Source organism: Brassica rapa, chromosome A05 (assembly GCF_000309985.2).
Source record: "Brassica rapa cultivar Chiifu-401-42 chromosome A05, CAAS_Brap_v3.01, whole genome shotgun sequence".
NCBI lineage: Eukaryota > Viridiplantae > Streptophyta > Magnoliopsida > Brassicales > Brassicaceae > Brassica > Brassica rapa.
In genome coordinates this window covers 13,189,699-13,203,468 of record NC_024799.2, presented here as the reverse complement: position 1 = coordinate 13,203,468, position 13,770 = coordinate 13,189,699, and the positions used below count along the sequence as shown (strand labels likewise).

The following is a 13,770-nucleotide window of genomic DNA, read 5'->3' as shown; positions in this document are numbered from 1 at the left end:
TTTTAACATCGCGATGGCGCGAGCTCGACTCCCTGACGACGAAAGGGACGCAGGTTACTGCCAGCTGTTCGTTGAGACTCTTCACGAGCAAGCCCTGACTTGGTTCTCCCAGTTGGAGGAGAACTCAATCGGATGTTTCCGCGACTTATCAGCAGCTTTTCTCAAGACATACATCATGTTCACAAAGCGCAGTGCCACCGCATCCAGCCTATGGAACCTCAATCAGAAGAAGGACCAGAGCTTGCGCGAGTACATGGAAAAATTCAAAGCTGTGGTGTCAAAGATTGAAATCCCAGACGGAATCGCTATCGACGCCTTGCGCAATACCTTATGGGTCCACTCTAAGTTCCGAGAAGACCTGTACCAGAACCCGACTAAGTCGCTCCAAGACGCTATCGCACGCTCTGATAACTTCATCCGGATGGAAGAAGACACCAATGCAATTCTCAGCAAGATGAGCGTGCCCAAGGCTCCAGCGGCTAAGAACGCAAATACGCGACAAGAGCCGCGCCAGCACGCTCCAAATGACAAAAACGGTCGCAAAGACGGATACATGTATGTCGTCAACGAGAATAACGTACCGATTTCTACTCTCGTGGTTCGCGGAGAGGGGTGGAACAAGTGGGCAAGAGAACTCGAATCGCCCGACAAACAAGTCGACACTGTTTGCACCACCCAACCTACGGCGGGAGCCGGATCAGCAGCGGGGCCTTCCAGGACTGTCGATCTCACCAAGCATTGCAAATATCACGACGTCAAGGGACACGATACAACGGAATGCAAATCTCTCTACGCACATTATCTCTCATCCCTTGCGAGCGGCGAGTTTAAGTTCGAGCCCTTGAAAGCTAAACCAAAGAACGGTAAGAGCTGGAGCAAGAATAAGGAAAGAAGAGTCCAGCGCAAAGCCACCGGCAAAGGTCGACAAAACGATGCTCCGCGGCGAGACGACGAGGAAGAAACCCCGAAGGATAACGGCAAGGGGGATTCCTCAGCCGACGAAGAGCACCCGGCTAATCGCAGACGCATCGAGGTCATACTCTCTCAGCAATCCTTGTCGTCCGATGAAGAGAACGACGATGCTCCTGTACCCGGAGATCTGAGAGACGTCCTTAAACGGAAGTTCGAATCAGAAAACGAAGGCGCTTCCAAGCACAGAGATCTCCGGACGATGCTGGATGCACGAAAGTCTCGACGCATCTCGGCAAGCGACACTAACAACAACGAAGGGCCAATTAGCGACCTCCGAGATAAACTCAATGCCGGCGCATGCGATCTTCGCGTGAAGCTCAACCGTTCAAAACCAACAGACTTACGACGACAGTTGGAGCGAGTTAAAGGTCAGTCTCAACCGTCACCACCCGATACCAGCATATCCAAAGATCTCCGCGCCTTACTGGACTCTAAGCGAGTACAAACGGGACAATCTTTGAACGTTATCATGGGAGGCTCCCCCCCTAACGGAGACTCAGTCCGTTCCGTGAAAGATTATCATCGACAAGTCGCGACGTCCCAGAAATGGCCGACTAAACCGACAAGTCATCCTCCGATAACCTTCTCACCAGATGATGCAGAAGGTGTTCACACGCCCTATAATGATCCACTCCTCGTCGTCCTTGGAATTGGAGAGTATGATGTCACCAAGATCCTTATCGACACCTCATCTTCCGAGGAACTCTGCAGAAGATGGGAGTCGACCTCGACGACATAAAAGCGTCCTCCAGAACGTTAACCGGATTCAATGGGTCTTCCGAAACTATCTTGGGAACGATCCACCTCCCGGTGCGTGCATGCGGTGTTACTCGAACGGTCAAGTTTGCCGTCGTAAGCACAAAAGCTCTGTATCACGCTATACTCGGTACCCCTTGGTTACACTCAATGCAAGCCATTCCTTCCACATACCACCAGTGCGTCAAGTTCCCTGGCACGGACGGGAAGATTAAAACGTTGCGCGGGGATCAGAGAGCCGCCAGGGATCTCCTAGTCGCCACAGTCAAACTTCAACGGTCGTCACTATCCGTTAACTCAGTATCTCCTCCAACCTCAAAAGTCTACTCTCAGGAAAGCGAAGTTCTCGAGTTACCTATTGACGACGTCGACCAGAGTCGAACCGTGAGGGTTGGCGCATACCTTTCTGAGGAAATGCAGCAGTCAGTTCTGGATTTTCTCAGAAAGAACGTGTCCACGTTCGCTTGGTCTATGGCAGACATGAAAGGCATTGACCCGACTATAACGACTCATGAACTAAACGTCGACCCAACGTTCAAACCTATCCGCCAGAAGAGACGTAAACTCGGTCCCGATAGGTCTAAGGCCGTAAATGAAGAAGTCGACCGGTTACTCGGTGCCGGTTCGATTGCCGAAGTCCGCTACCCCGAATGGTTGGCAAATCCAGTAGTCGTCAAAAAGAAAAATGGCAAGTGGCGCGTCTGCGTCGACTTCACCGACTTGAACAAAGCCTGCCCAAAGGACAGCTACCCTCTTCCCAACATCGACCGTTTAGTCGAGTCTACGGCTGGAAACGAGATGCTAACCTTCATGGACGCTTTCTCTGGATACAACCAGATAATGATGCACCCGGATGATCGCGAGAAGACAGCCTTCATCACAGATAGGGGAACCTACTGCTATAAGGTTATGCCGTTCGGCTTGAAGAACGCCGGAGCAACCTACCAACGGCTCGTAAACAAGATGTTCGCAGATAAGTTGGGTATCACCATGGAAGTATACATCGACGACATGCTGGTTAAGTCGCTCCATGCCACTGATCACCTCCGCCACCTGCAAGAATGTTTCGAAACTCTCAACAAGTACGGCATGAAGCTGAACCCGGCAAAGTGCACGTTCGGAGTCTCCTCTGGCGAGTTCCTCGGCTACATCGTCACGCAGCGAGGAATTGAGGCGAACCCGAAACAGATATCCGCGGTCCTGAACCTCCCGAGTCCGAGAAACAGTAGAGAAGTACAACGACTCACGGGGAGGATAGCCGCTCTAAACCGATTCATTTCCAGATCCACCGACAAGTGCTTGCCCTTCTACGATCTCCTGCGAGGAAACAAGAAGTTCATTTGGGACGAGAAGTGCCAGGAGGCATTTACTCAACTCAAGCAATACCTGACAACACCTCCTGTACTCGCTAAGCCGGACGTCGGTGATGTTCTGTCTCTCTATGTCGCAGTATCACAAGCTGCAGTCAGCAGCGTCCTGATAAAAGAAGACCGCGGCGAGCAAAAGCCCATTTTCTATACGAGCCGGCGCATGACCGGGCCAGAGACGCGATACCCAACTCTGGAGAAGATGGCCTTAGCAGTCGTCGAAGCAGCGAGAAAGCTTCGACCCTATTTCCAGTCGCATTCGGTAGAGGTGTTGACTGATCAGCCTCTCCGAACGATACTCCAAAACACCAACAGGTCTGGCAGACTCACAAAGTGGGCCATTGAACTCGGCGAGCTCGATATCATCTACAAGAACCGCACCGCAGCAAAGTCACAGGTTCTCGCGGACTTCTTGGTCGAACTGGCCCCAGAATTGGAACAAGATCTCGCACTCCCAAGTTTGAACTGGACGCTGCACGTCGATGGATCGTCGACCAACAAAGGAGCAGGCGCCGGAGTCCAACTACAGTCTCCGACCGGAGAGCTAATCAGACAGTCTTTTAGCTTTGGCTTTCCCGCTTCAAACAACGAGGCAGAATACGAATCCCTGATCGCCGGACTCCGCTTAGCAAAAGCCGTAAAAGCTAAACGACTAAGCGCCTATTGCGACTCCCAGTTAGTCGCCAGTCAGTTCAGTGGCGACTACGATGCCCGCAACGATCGAATGGACGCCTATCTCAAAATAGTGCAAAGCCTGGCAGCAGAGTTTGAGTTCTTCGAACTCATCAAAGTTCCCAGAGGCGAAAACGTCTGCGCCGACGCCCTCGCGACCCTTGGCAGCAAGCTTCATGACCAAGTTAAATGAACAATCCCGATACATCGTATCGAGAAACCAAGCATCGATATACTGACCGACCAAACCCTCGTTGCCCAGGTCGTCGAGCCCATTGCTCCAGACGACGACGGATTTGGCCCAGATTGGAGAACCGAGTTCATCGACTACCTCTCGAAGGGGGAACTCCCAGCAGAAAATGGGCAGCTCGCCGGCTAAAAACCCGCAGCGCCCATTACGTCGTTCTTGACAATGAACTACACCGATGGACGGCGAGTAAAGTGCTCCTCAAATGCATCCATGGCGACGAGACAGCAAGGGTTATGGCAGAGACGCATGAAGGCGCTTGCGGAAATCATTCGGGCGGACGTGCGTTAGCAATCAAAGTAAGGAGCTTAGGGTTCTTTTGGCCGACGATGAACGCTGATTGCAAGTCATACGCGAGAAGCTGCGACAAGTGCCAACGACACGCACCCATCATCCATTGTCCAACCGAGATGTTGCGCACAACCACCGCCCCTTACCCGTTCATGCGTTGGGCGATGGATATCATAGGACCGCTTCCTTGTTCCCGCCAAAGACGCTTCATCCTTGTCCTCACCGACTACTTCACTAAATGGATCGAAGCTGAAGCATACGCTCAAGTCACAGACAAAGAAGTCCGCGGTTTCGTCTGGAAAAACATCATTTGCCGCCATGGTCTACCTTATGAAATTGTTACCGACAACGGATCGTAGTTCATGTCAGGTAATTTCAAGGAGTTCTGTGGCAAGTGGAACATTCGACTAAGCCCCTCCACTCGTCGTTACCCGCAAGGTAACGGCCAGGCAGAATCCTCCAACAAACTCATCATCGATGGCATCAAGAAGCGTCTGGACCTGAAAAAGGGTCACTGGGCCAACGAACTCGACGGAGTCCTATGGAGCCACCGCACAACCCCGCGAGGATCGACTAAATCGACTCCTTTCTCCCTCGCCTACGGTGTCGAAGCAATGGCTCCTGCTGAAGTTAACGTTTCAAGCCTCCGACGTTCCAACATGCCTCAATACGTCGAGCTCAACAAGGAGATGCTACTCGATGCCCTCGATGAGAAAGAAGAACGACGAGACCAAGCTCTGCTGCGCATCCAGAATTACCAACACCAGATCGAAAGCTACTATAACAAAAGGGTTCGAGCCCGACCTCTGGAACTCGGCGACCTCGTCATGTGCAAAGTGTTCGAAAACACTAAGGAGCTAAACGCCGGCAAACTCGGCGCCAGATGGGAAGGACCTTACAAAATCATTAAAGTCGTCAAGCCTGGCGTATACAGACTCCAAACGTCGCGCGACGAAGAAGTCCCACGCTCATGGAACTCGATGCACCTACGACGCTTCTACCCGTAGGAGTATGTCTTTAGTAAAAAAAAAAAAAAAAAAAAAAAAAAAACACCGAGTAGGTGCACCCCGTGGTCACTTCTACTCGACCGAGTAAATGCGCCACTCACAGCCACTTTTACTCAGGAACAACGAACTACGAATGGCTTGATCCTCAACCGAGGTACGTAGGCAGCCTTAACAGGTCCAGCTGTAACAAAACCAAAGTCAAAACCTTACCTAGGTCTCAATCGAATAAATAATGACTTTCATATCGAATGGCTCCCGTGCCTCCAGCAGAGGACACGCGGACACTCACGCTCCTTTGCTTACAGCTATGTCCTGATCAGACACTTGGCTCCAGGACCTTAATAGTCGCGATTCACCTATGCCTAAGCATTGAACCGACTAAACAGAGTGAATCTTTGCCTTTTCTCGACTAAAATGTAACGGCTTAACTACCCGGTTACTTAATTGTCACTGAGGAAACGGACATAAGAACCTTCCACTCTTATACTCAACTCTTTGTTATCGAAATTGGACAACTTGCACGGATATAACTCCAAATCGAAACATGATGACAGCCGAGTAAAACCAATTACCGGTTCATCACTTGTCTATTTGCAAAAGATTAAGGATAAAAAAATCTGATGTTTCCAAACACAACAGATAACTGAAATCGCTTAAAAGAGTTGCAAATACTGACAGGAAACACAAAGGAAAAAGAGTCTTAAAGTACAACAACAAGGTCTATCAAGACCACCGATGAAAGCATCCTAATATTACATACAACAAGATCAAACGACAATGTCTTGGTCGTCCCTGCTCGGGTCAAGCGGTTCAACCGTTTCTTCTTCAACGGCTTGAGCGTCAAGGCCTTCAACCTGAGCAGGAGGGTCTGAAACTGACAGGTTCGGGACCGTCTCTTCGATAAGTGCCGGCGACGACCTGTTCTCCTCCTCACCCACCTCGTCCTCTTCTCGCTCCTCAGACGAAGAAACCAGGATCAAATCTTCGGCGGCTACATCCCCCGTGTCTGCTTGAATCGCGTCCCCGGCCTCCTCGGGATCGTTCCCGTCGGGACGCTCCTCGATGGCAGTTCCTTCGGGAACGACAATACGCTCCGACAGAGCGGAAGTAATGTCTACCATCGGCTCATCGACTGGATCTTCGGTCGCCTCGCGGGAAGTGATCAACTGGGAAGCCGATTCGTGGCCAATCAAACCAACATTCGATCCGTACGGGTCGAGTACCCCCATGAGCTCTTCACTTACAAATCGAGAAGGGAGGTTGAGAGGAGAGAGAGCAAAGTCATCCTCGGAGAATGGCTCGAGGCGGAGTTTGGCGACTTCAGCCTCATGCACCTTCTCCTGCTCCGAAAAGATGTCGATCATACTCTGCGGGATCTCAGTCCCGCTATCTCTTATCATCTCAAGGCACTTTTTCGTCCCTGAAGCCTGCCCGTATAGACTCTTGGCCTTCTCTAGCGCGTTAAGGCGATCCAGATAGCCCTTCATCTTACCTACACAGCGAGTAGACTTGTCCGCCATAGCCGTTTGAACCTTGATCCTCTCGCGGGTGACCTCCTGAACCCTAGAGTCCCTCAGACGTTGCCTCTCTTTGACCAGCGTTCCAACGACAGCGTCCCTCTCTTCCTCGAGCTCGGCCTTCTCTTTCTCGAGGGAAGTGACCAACCGCTCTAAGCGAGTTTTCTCGCGTAAAGCGTCCTTCTTCGCGAGACGGTCAGACTTCAGCTTGTCTTCCAACTCCTCAAATTTAACTCGGAGGACCTCTTTCTCTTTGGCCGCTTTGTCGCCGGCCTTTTTGTTTTCAGCACGTAACCTCTCGATCACGCCCAACCTGGTTCGTGTGAGCTTCTCCGAGGCGCCCAGCTGAACCATCGTCTGCTTCAAGGTGCTGTCGTACTTCTCAACGAGATAATTCATGCTTCCGTCGCTCTGCATAAAGCAATAAACACTTAGAAATTTTTGCAAGAAAGAAAAAGCAAAGGGAAAACGAAGTTACCCTTTTGCTCGCCATGGCTGCATCAATGTACTCCTTCTTGAAGTACAAGTCATCGAGTGGTGGCAACTCCTTCGTCCCGCCACGGATCTGACGGGTTAACTCTGCGCATTGAAGCGGGTTCAGCACCAGCGGAGTCTTCTCGTCGTACAAGAACTCTACGCGATCTGGGAACCCTCTTCCTGACATCTGCGGAAGAGAACCTCCACTCTCACCGTCCTTCCTCCTCGCGGAAGAAGAAGGGGCTCTTCTACTCGATGGAGACTCATCCCGAGAGCCGCCTCCAGTTTCAGAAGTCCTTCCCCCGCTTTTAGAAGGGCCCTCGGGAATGGGGGTCCCCTCACGTCGGCCTTCATCCCCCGCGGTTGTCTTCTTAGCCTTCTTCTTGGGACGTTCTTCAGACGACCCCCGAGTTGAATCGATCGGGTCGGGTCTTCCCGCATCGTCACTCCCTACAGCCGCTGAAGTCTCCGCAGGTTCGATAGAAGTCTCCTCGCGAGACCTCTTCTTGCCGTCCTTCTTCTTCTTCTTTTTCTTCGCCGCGACTTCAGAGGCATCAGCGGAAGACGGGGCCATTTCCAAAGGAACATTCCCTTCAAGAGGAGAAGGCTGTTCCTTTTGGCTCTGTTTCTTGCTTTTGCTGGCCCTTTTCTTCGGAGGGGTGCGAGCTGGCGGCTCCGAGTTCGCGTCACCGTCTGCGGGAGTAGGCCTGACCTCTGAGGCGCCAGCAGAAGACGATTTTGACGAAAGCATCTGAAGCTTCCCTTTAAGCAACGCGCTCAAATCCGGGATTCCCTCCATCTCTCTGGCTTTGTTGAGAAGTTTTTGCTGCTTCCGAGTAAATAAGGAGGGACGTGATCTGCGAGTACCGAGTACACAAGGAAGTCTCGATTCCCAATCAACTGCAGAAGGAGAAGAAAACCCAATATAAGAATTCGAAAGGTTCGTAATTTCTCTAAATGGAACAGCGTCCTTACCTCTAGCGATCCTAGCTTGCTGACGACGAATCCACTCTCGGCTAAGATCTGGCCAACGAAGATGACTGTGCGTTGCGATAAGTTGAGCGTTCTCAAAGAACTTTTTGGGATAGGCGATCGTGTTAGGATGACGAACTGCAAAAGAAAGAAGGGTGTTAGAACTCCTAATCAGAACGCGAGTAAAACAGTCAAATCTCTACCGAGTAACGGATTCCATAAAACGCGATAGTCGTCCCCCGGAGGCTCTTCGAAGGCATGCTCGTCAGACTTAACATAGAAATAAGCTCGCTGCCAATCCTGCGTCTTGTTAGGATGGCCCGTCAAGACGTTGTAGTTTGCCCGCATCTTTATCGAGAAGATCCCGTTTGGCTCCGCCTTCGTGAAAGTTAACTCTTCGAACACCCTCACGCTCATCGAAATATCCATCTCCGCAGCCATAACCATCAGCATGACCGCTATGCGCAGTGACCCATTCAGCAGCTGAGAAATAGCAATATCCCGACGAAACGCGTACGACGTGATCAATCGAGGGATTGGAAACCAGAGCTTGGTCTGGTCCTTGAAATAGGATTCATACACACACTGATATCCGACCAGAGGTGACCATGGGCGCTGCTCGGTAGACGGAATAAGGAAAGTGACGCCGGCGCCGCCGTTCTCCCTTAATAAGTTCTTCACGGACTCGCTAGAGGAACAAGAACTGAATACATTCCCCCCACGATTGAACTCGAGGATCGCGTAACACCTCTCGAGGAAGTGAAGGAAGCTCCTCAAAGATTCCACCAGGATGATAAATTATGGGGCGACAGTCTAACTCGTCGAAAGGAATACTCCTTGGCACGGGACAAGAAGCTGACTGATCAAACCGACCCCTCCGCTGAGCCCGCCTCCGAGGTCTCGCGACTTGACTAGGTGCTTCTGAGCCACTTGCTTCTCTACCCTCACCCTCAGCATTCTCCTCGGCCTCTTCGCAAAATTGCCTGTGAGCATCAGCGACTAGAAGGCGTTGGGAGAGGCTCATATTCTCCGTATCTCTCAGGGCATCGCGATGAATTACGTCGAACTCATCCAACGGACTGCCGTCCGCATCCCTAGCAGGGCTTGACGGGGCGGCAATGTCTTTCCCCTTCTCTTCACGCGACAACCGATTCTTCGAAGCCATCTTTCTACTCGGGGGGGAACGACTAAACCGATGAAGTCCTAAGCGTACTCTACAGAAGACTTATCTAGAGAGAGAAAATAAAAGTAGAGAGAAGGGAGAGAAAGTAGGATACCTGAGTCTGCAGAGAAGAATGACGAAAGTGAAGGAGAGAAGCCTATTTATAGCAAAAACGAGGCGCATTCTTCGAAGCGTCATCATTAGGTCTACAAAGGCCTAAATGGGCTTCAAAGGCCGCCTAAATGCCCAAAAACATACTCGCGACGGTTCGGTTTCTCGCTCAAACCGGTTTTCAATCAGGACCGAAATTAATCTCCGGTTCCGGTCTGAACCGACTCAACAGAGTTAACCATCCAAAGACCGCCCGGGATCTTAGTTCGAGAAGTTCACCTCCCGAGTAAACCACCCGAGCTCTTAGTCAAGAGAATTTTACCTCCCGAGTAAAACACAACGCATCGTGAAAAGACGCAGCTCGGAGCGACTAGATGCGACACGCGACTAAAATCACACACTGGCAAAACGAGTTGTCGCTGGCATTAGGTCCTGTTATATGAACGAACCTGACCCACAAATTCACTGAGACCGACAAGCCGCTCACAAGTGAACTGGGGGGGGGGGGACTTATTGTAGGAGATGGATTACATCCCTCCACAAGGCCCATCAAATAACAGGCCCTAGCCCGACAAGCTCGATTGAACTTAGTCGGCTTAGAGGCTAGGGACGTTGGCTCGACTCTAGAGCACTTTAAGCCGATAAGCTAAGCCGATCAGTTATATTCGGCTTAGACGAAACAGTACCAAGGCCCGCATACTCGGCCTTTGGCGACAGGGCCCAAAGAACAAGTGCGATTAGGGCATCACGAACAGGGGCGCTATAAAAGAGAAGGGGGAGGCAACGAAACTGGGACTTTTGGACAATCTACAAACTAAGCGGCTAGATTTAGGGTTTCCCAACGATCATTCTGATCTTGTTGCTTAGATCTCTAATCTTGTCTCCTTATTTCCCGTCAATCTTGTAATCCCTTGTCTGATTCTAATAAAAACGTCTTTAGTCACCCCATCTTGAAGTTCATCATTCTAATCAACTGAATCTCGTACAAACAGTGACTGAGACTGCGACCTCGGAGACGCCACATTCCTCTTAACAGAACCGTTTGATAGACTCCTCTACTTGGACTGATCTCATACCTCCTGTCCCCGAAAGCTCCTTGTGTACGACCAGATGGCGAGAGCTTTTGGGCCTCAAGAAGCTTGTTGACGCCAAGGGACATGATGATGTCTCATTGGAAGCTTTTGCCAATTACGGCGAGCTTGTCTTGAGACCTTGAGCCAAGAGACAAGGCCTTGTGACCACTGAGCCTTGATGTTGAAGCTGCCGCAGCTTGGGGATCTCTGAAGGCAATCAGCCTTTGAGGTGGTTGTGAGAGAGAGATCAAGTAACTGAAGCTGATTCAATCTACGCCATCTCTTTCAGATACTAAACTTGTTTTTGAGCCAGATAAGGTCACGCTTGGGTCTCTTGTGAACAGGTTCTGTCTGAAGAACAGAGTCTCTGAAGCTCAAGACTTTCTCCCGACAAAGCTGAGAGCTGATCTTGGCAACGAAGGTCATCTCATCAACATGACGAGAAGAGGAGAAGTCTTTTGGTTTAGATGCTCCTAAACCCAACGAATCCAGCTCCACAGCCGTCAACCATGGTCTCTTTGTAGAGCTTCCATTAAATCACCTTCCTCCTCGTCAACTTCTGATCCACTCTCCGGCAAAGAATGAGACTTTCGGCTTATGCAGAAACTGTAACGCGTTCTGGATCTGTCCGTTCAGTGACATCTTTTGGACAAGAGAGGACTTCATGCCTGAGATCGATAGAGTTAAGTTCCAGAGAGAGGAGAGATCGGTTTCTGAAGATGGAGGGCTCCATGATCTGTGACAGGACAAGTCACTAACGGTTTTAACGGCTTTATCGTTATGTTTTATTATTATCAAGTTCTTATTTATGTTTTAGTTTTACTATATATGTAACTCTTACGATAGCTAAGAGAACACAATCAATAAACTATTTTTCCTAACTTCCTTATCTCTCAAGTTATCTTGCAAAGCTCTTACAAGCTACGCTTACGAACACATTCATCTAAGAAAATCTCTCTACCTTAACGATCTTCTTCTACGCTTGTGTATCCCCATTCTTCGAATCCTCAAGAAGGGTTTCTAGTTCGGGAATTATCTGTTACGGTTCCCGTCTCAGTGGTATCAGAGCATCTCAATACCTTAGGACCAAACTATGGACACAAGGCAAACCACCGCGCTGGCCGAGATGAACAAAAACCTTGACGACTTGCGTTTATCACAAACTCAACAATCAGAGGAAATACGCAAGGATCTTGGAGGAGAAATCGCCGAACTTAAAGCTATGATGGAAAAATTCCTTAATAGCAATTCGCAGTCAACACAACAAGAGGGAAGTTCCGGCCTCACAGCTGCTGACAAATCCCAGAAACCAGACCCACCAGATCGCTTCACAGGAGAACAGAGTACAGCAAAAACAACACCAATGAACTCCGACCAAAACGCTACTCCACAGCTCCCCAATACACTCTCGTCACGGTTAACAAAAATAGGGTTCCCAATGTTTGATGGAACAGCACTTCGTGAATGGATTTATCGTTGCGAACAATTCTTTTCGATCGATAGTACTCCACCAGAATTGAAGGTTCGTCTCGCCTCCCTTCATATGACCGGCAAGGCTCTTCAATGGCATCACGCCTACATAGCCAACCGCTACAACATATTTCCACTATGGCCCGACTATGTCTCTGCTGTATCGGAACGCTTCAGCGAACTTTTCGATGATCCTCTCTCTGAATTAGTCAGTCTAAAACAAGCAAACGACTCCATCGACATCTATCTGGAAAAGTTTGATTGTGCCATGACAAGGATTACTTTGGCTCCTGCTCACGCCTTAAGTATCTTCCTCACAAACATGAATCAGCATCTAGCCTTTCATGTCCGCCAGTTCAAAGCCTCCACTGTCCCAGAGGCAGCACGAATCGCGAAACTCCACGAGCTATCCCTACTCCATGCTCCGACAAAGACATCACGGCCAACCTTCACCACGTCTCAGAGATCAAATTTTCAACAAAACAAGAATCAATACAGCACAACACCAAACTCGTCCAACACCAGCGACAATCACAACAACAAACCGTTAATACCTAATGCACCTCAGAAACGGTTTTCTTTCGACGAGATGCAGGAACGAAAACGTAAAGGTTTGTGTATGTATTTCGAGGAACCTTTCACACCTGGCCATCAACTGAAACATCGACGTTCAGAGCTTTTACTTCTCGAAGCCGACCAAACAGAATTCGACGAAGAAATCGCTTTCGAAGAACAGATACGCGAAACAACAATTGCAGATGATGATAAGGTCCCTACGATCTCGGTACACGCATTAAACGGTTGTCCGACGTTCAACTGTATGCGCCTAATGGGTCAATACGGAAAAAGAAAACTGCATATTCTGATCGATCCCGGCAGCACACATAACTTCCTCGACCTACAAATCGCCAAGGGCTTGGGCTGTTCTTTAACACCAATCAAACCAATGGCAGTGGTCGCAGCCAGCGGTGACTTGATAACCAAATACAAATGCAGCCCGTTCACGTGGAAGATGCAGGGCTACGACTTTACAACCGAAACAAGAACATTGGCGCTGGGATGCAGTGATTTGGTACTAGGAGTTCAATGGCTATCAACCTTCGGCCCTATCCTTTGGGATTTTCTGAATCTACGAATGGAATTCAACTTCAAAGGTCTAAAACATGTTCTCCGAGGCGCAACACCAAACAACTCCAAAGTCGTCACAGGAAACAACTTAAACAAGCTATTACTACAACAACCTCAGCTCGCCCTCCTCCACTTACACGAGATCAACGACACTACTTCACCGCAGCAACCACTTAACCCCGAGGCTATCTTCTACCACATAGAAGCAAGCAACCCACAGCTCGACGAAAACAGATCACTCCAACGAATCCTTGACTCCTACTCTGATATCTTTGATGAGCCTTCGTCTCTTCCTCCATTCCGAGACGGTTTCAATCACAAAATCCCACTCGAAGCAGGAACTAACCCTGTCAACCTACGACCATACAGATACTCGTCAATGCAGAAAGACTCGATCAATAAGATGATTCTTGAGATGCTAACTCAAGGAATCATTCAATACAGCTCCAGTCCATACGCCTCCCCAGTAGTCCTTGTGAAAAAGAAAGACGGTTCATGGCGTTTATGTGTGGATTATAGAGGCTTAAACAAACAGACGATCAAAGATA

At 49.7% G+C, this 13,770-nt stretch overlaps 1 protein-coding gene across 1 annotated transcript; it reads right to left on the bottom strand.

Annotated features, from left to right (window-relative positions):
• Positions 1-5,503: 5,503 nt before the first annotated feature.
• LOC117133877 lies at positions 5,504-8,357 on the bottom strand. Its single transcript, XM_033290901.1, has 3 exons — positions 8,282-8,357; positions 7,308-8,206; positions 5,504-7,240 (listed from the first exon to the last, which is right to left on the bottom strand). Exons 2-3 carry the CDS (start codon positions 8,103-8,105, stop codon positions 6,080-6,082), a joined length of 1,959 nt encoding a protein of 652 aa, XP_033146792.1. The 5' UTR covers positions 8,106-8,206; positions 8,282-8,357; the 3' UTR covers positions 5,504-6,079.
• Positions 8,358-13,770: the final 5,413 nt, after the last annotated feature.

What these genes read in the sequence shown, in the direction of transcription:
- LOC117133877 (XM_033290901.1), bottom strand. Translation starts at nt 8,105, where the DNA reads ATGGAGGGAATCCCGGATTTGAGCGCGTTGCTTAAAGGGAAGCTTCAG. An exon ending in CAGCCATGGCGAGCAAAAGG is followed by an intron (nt 7,241 to 7,307) that starts GTAACTTCGTTT and finishes TGCTTTATGCAG; the next exon opens with AGCGACGGAAGCATGAATTA.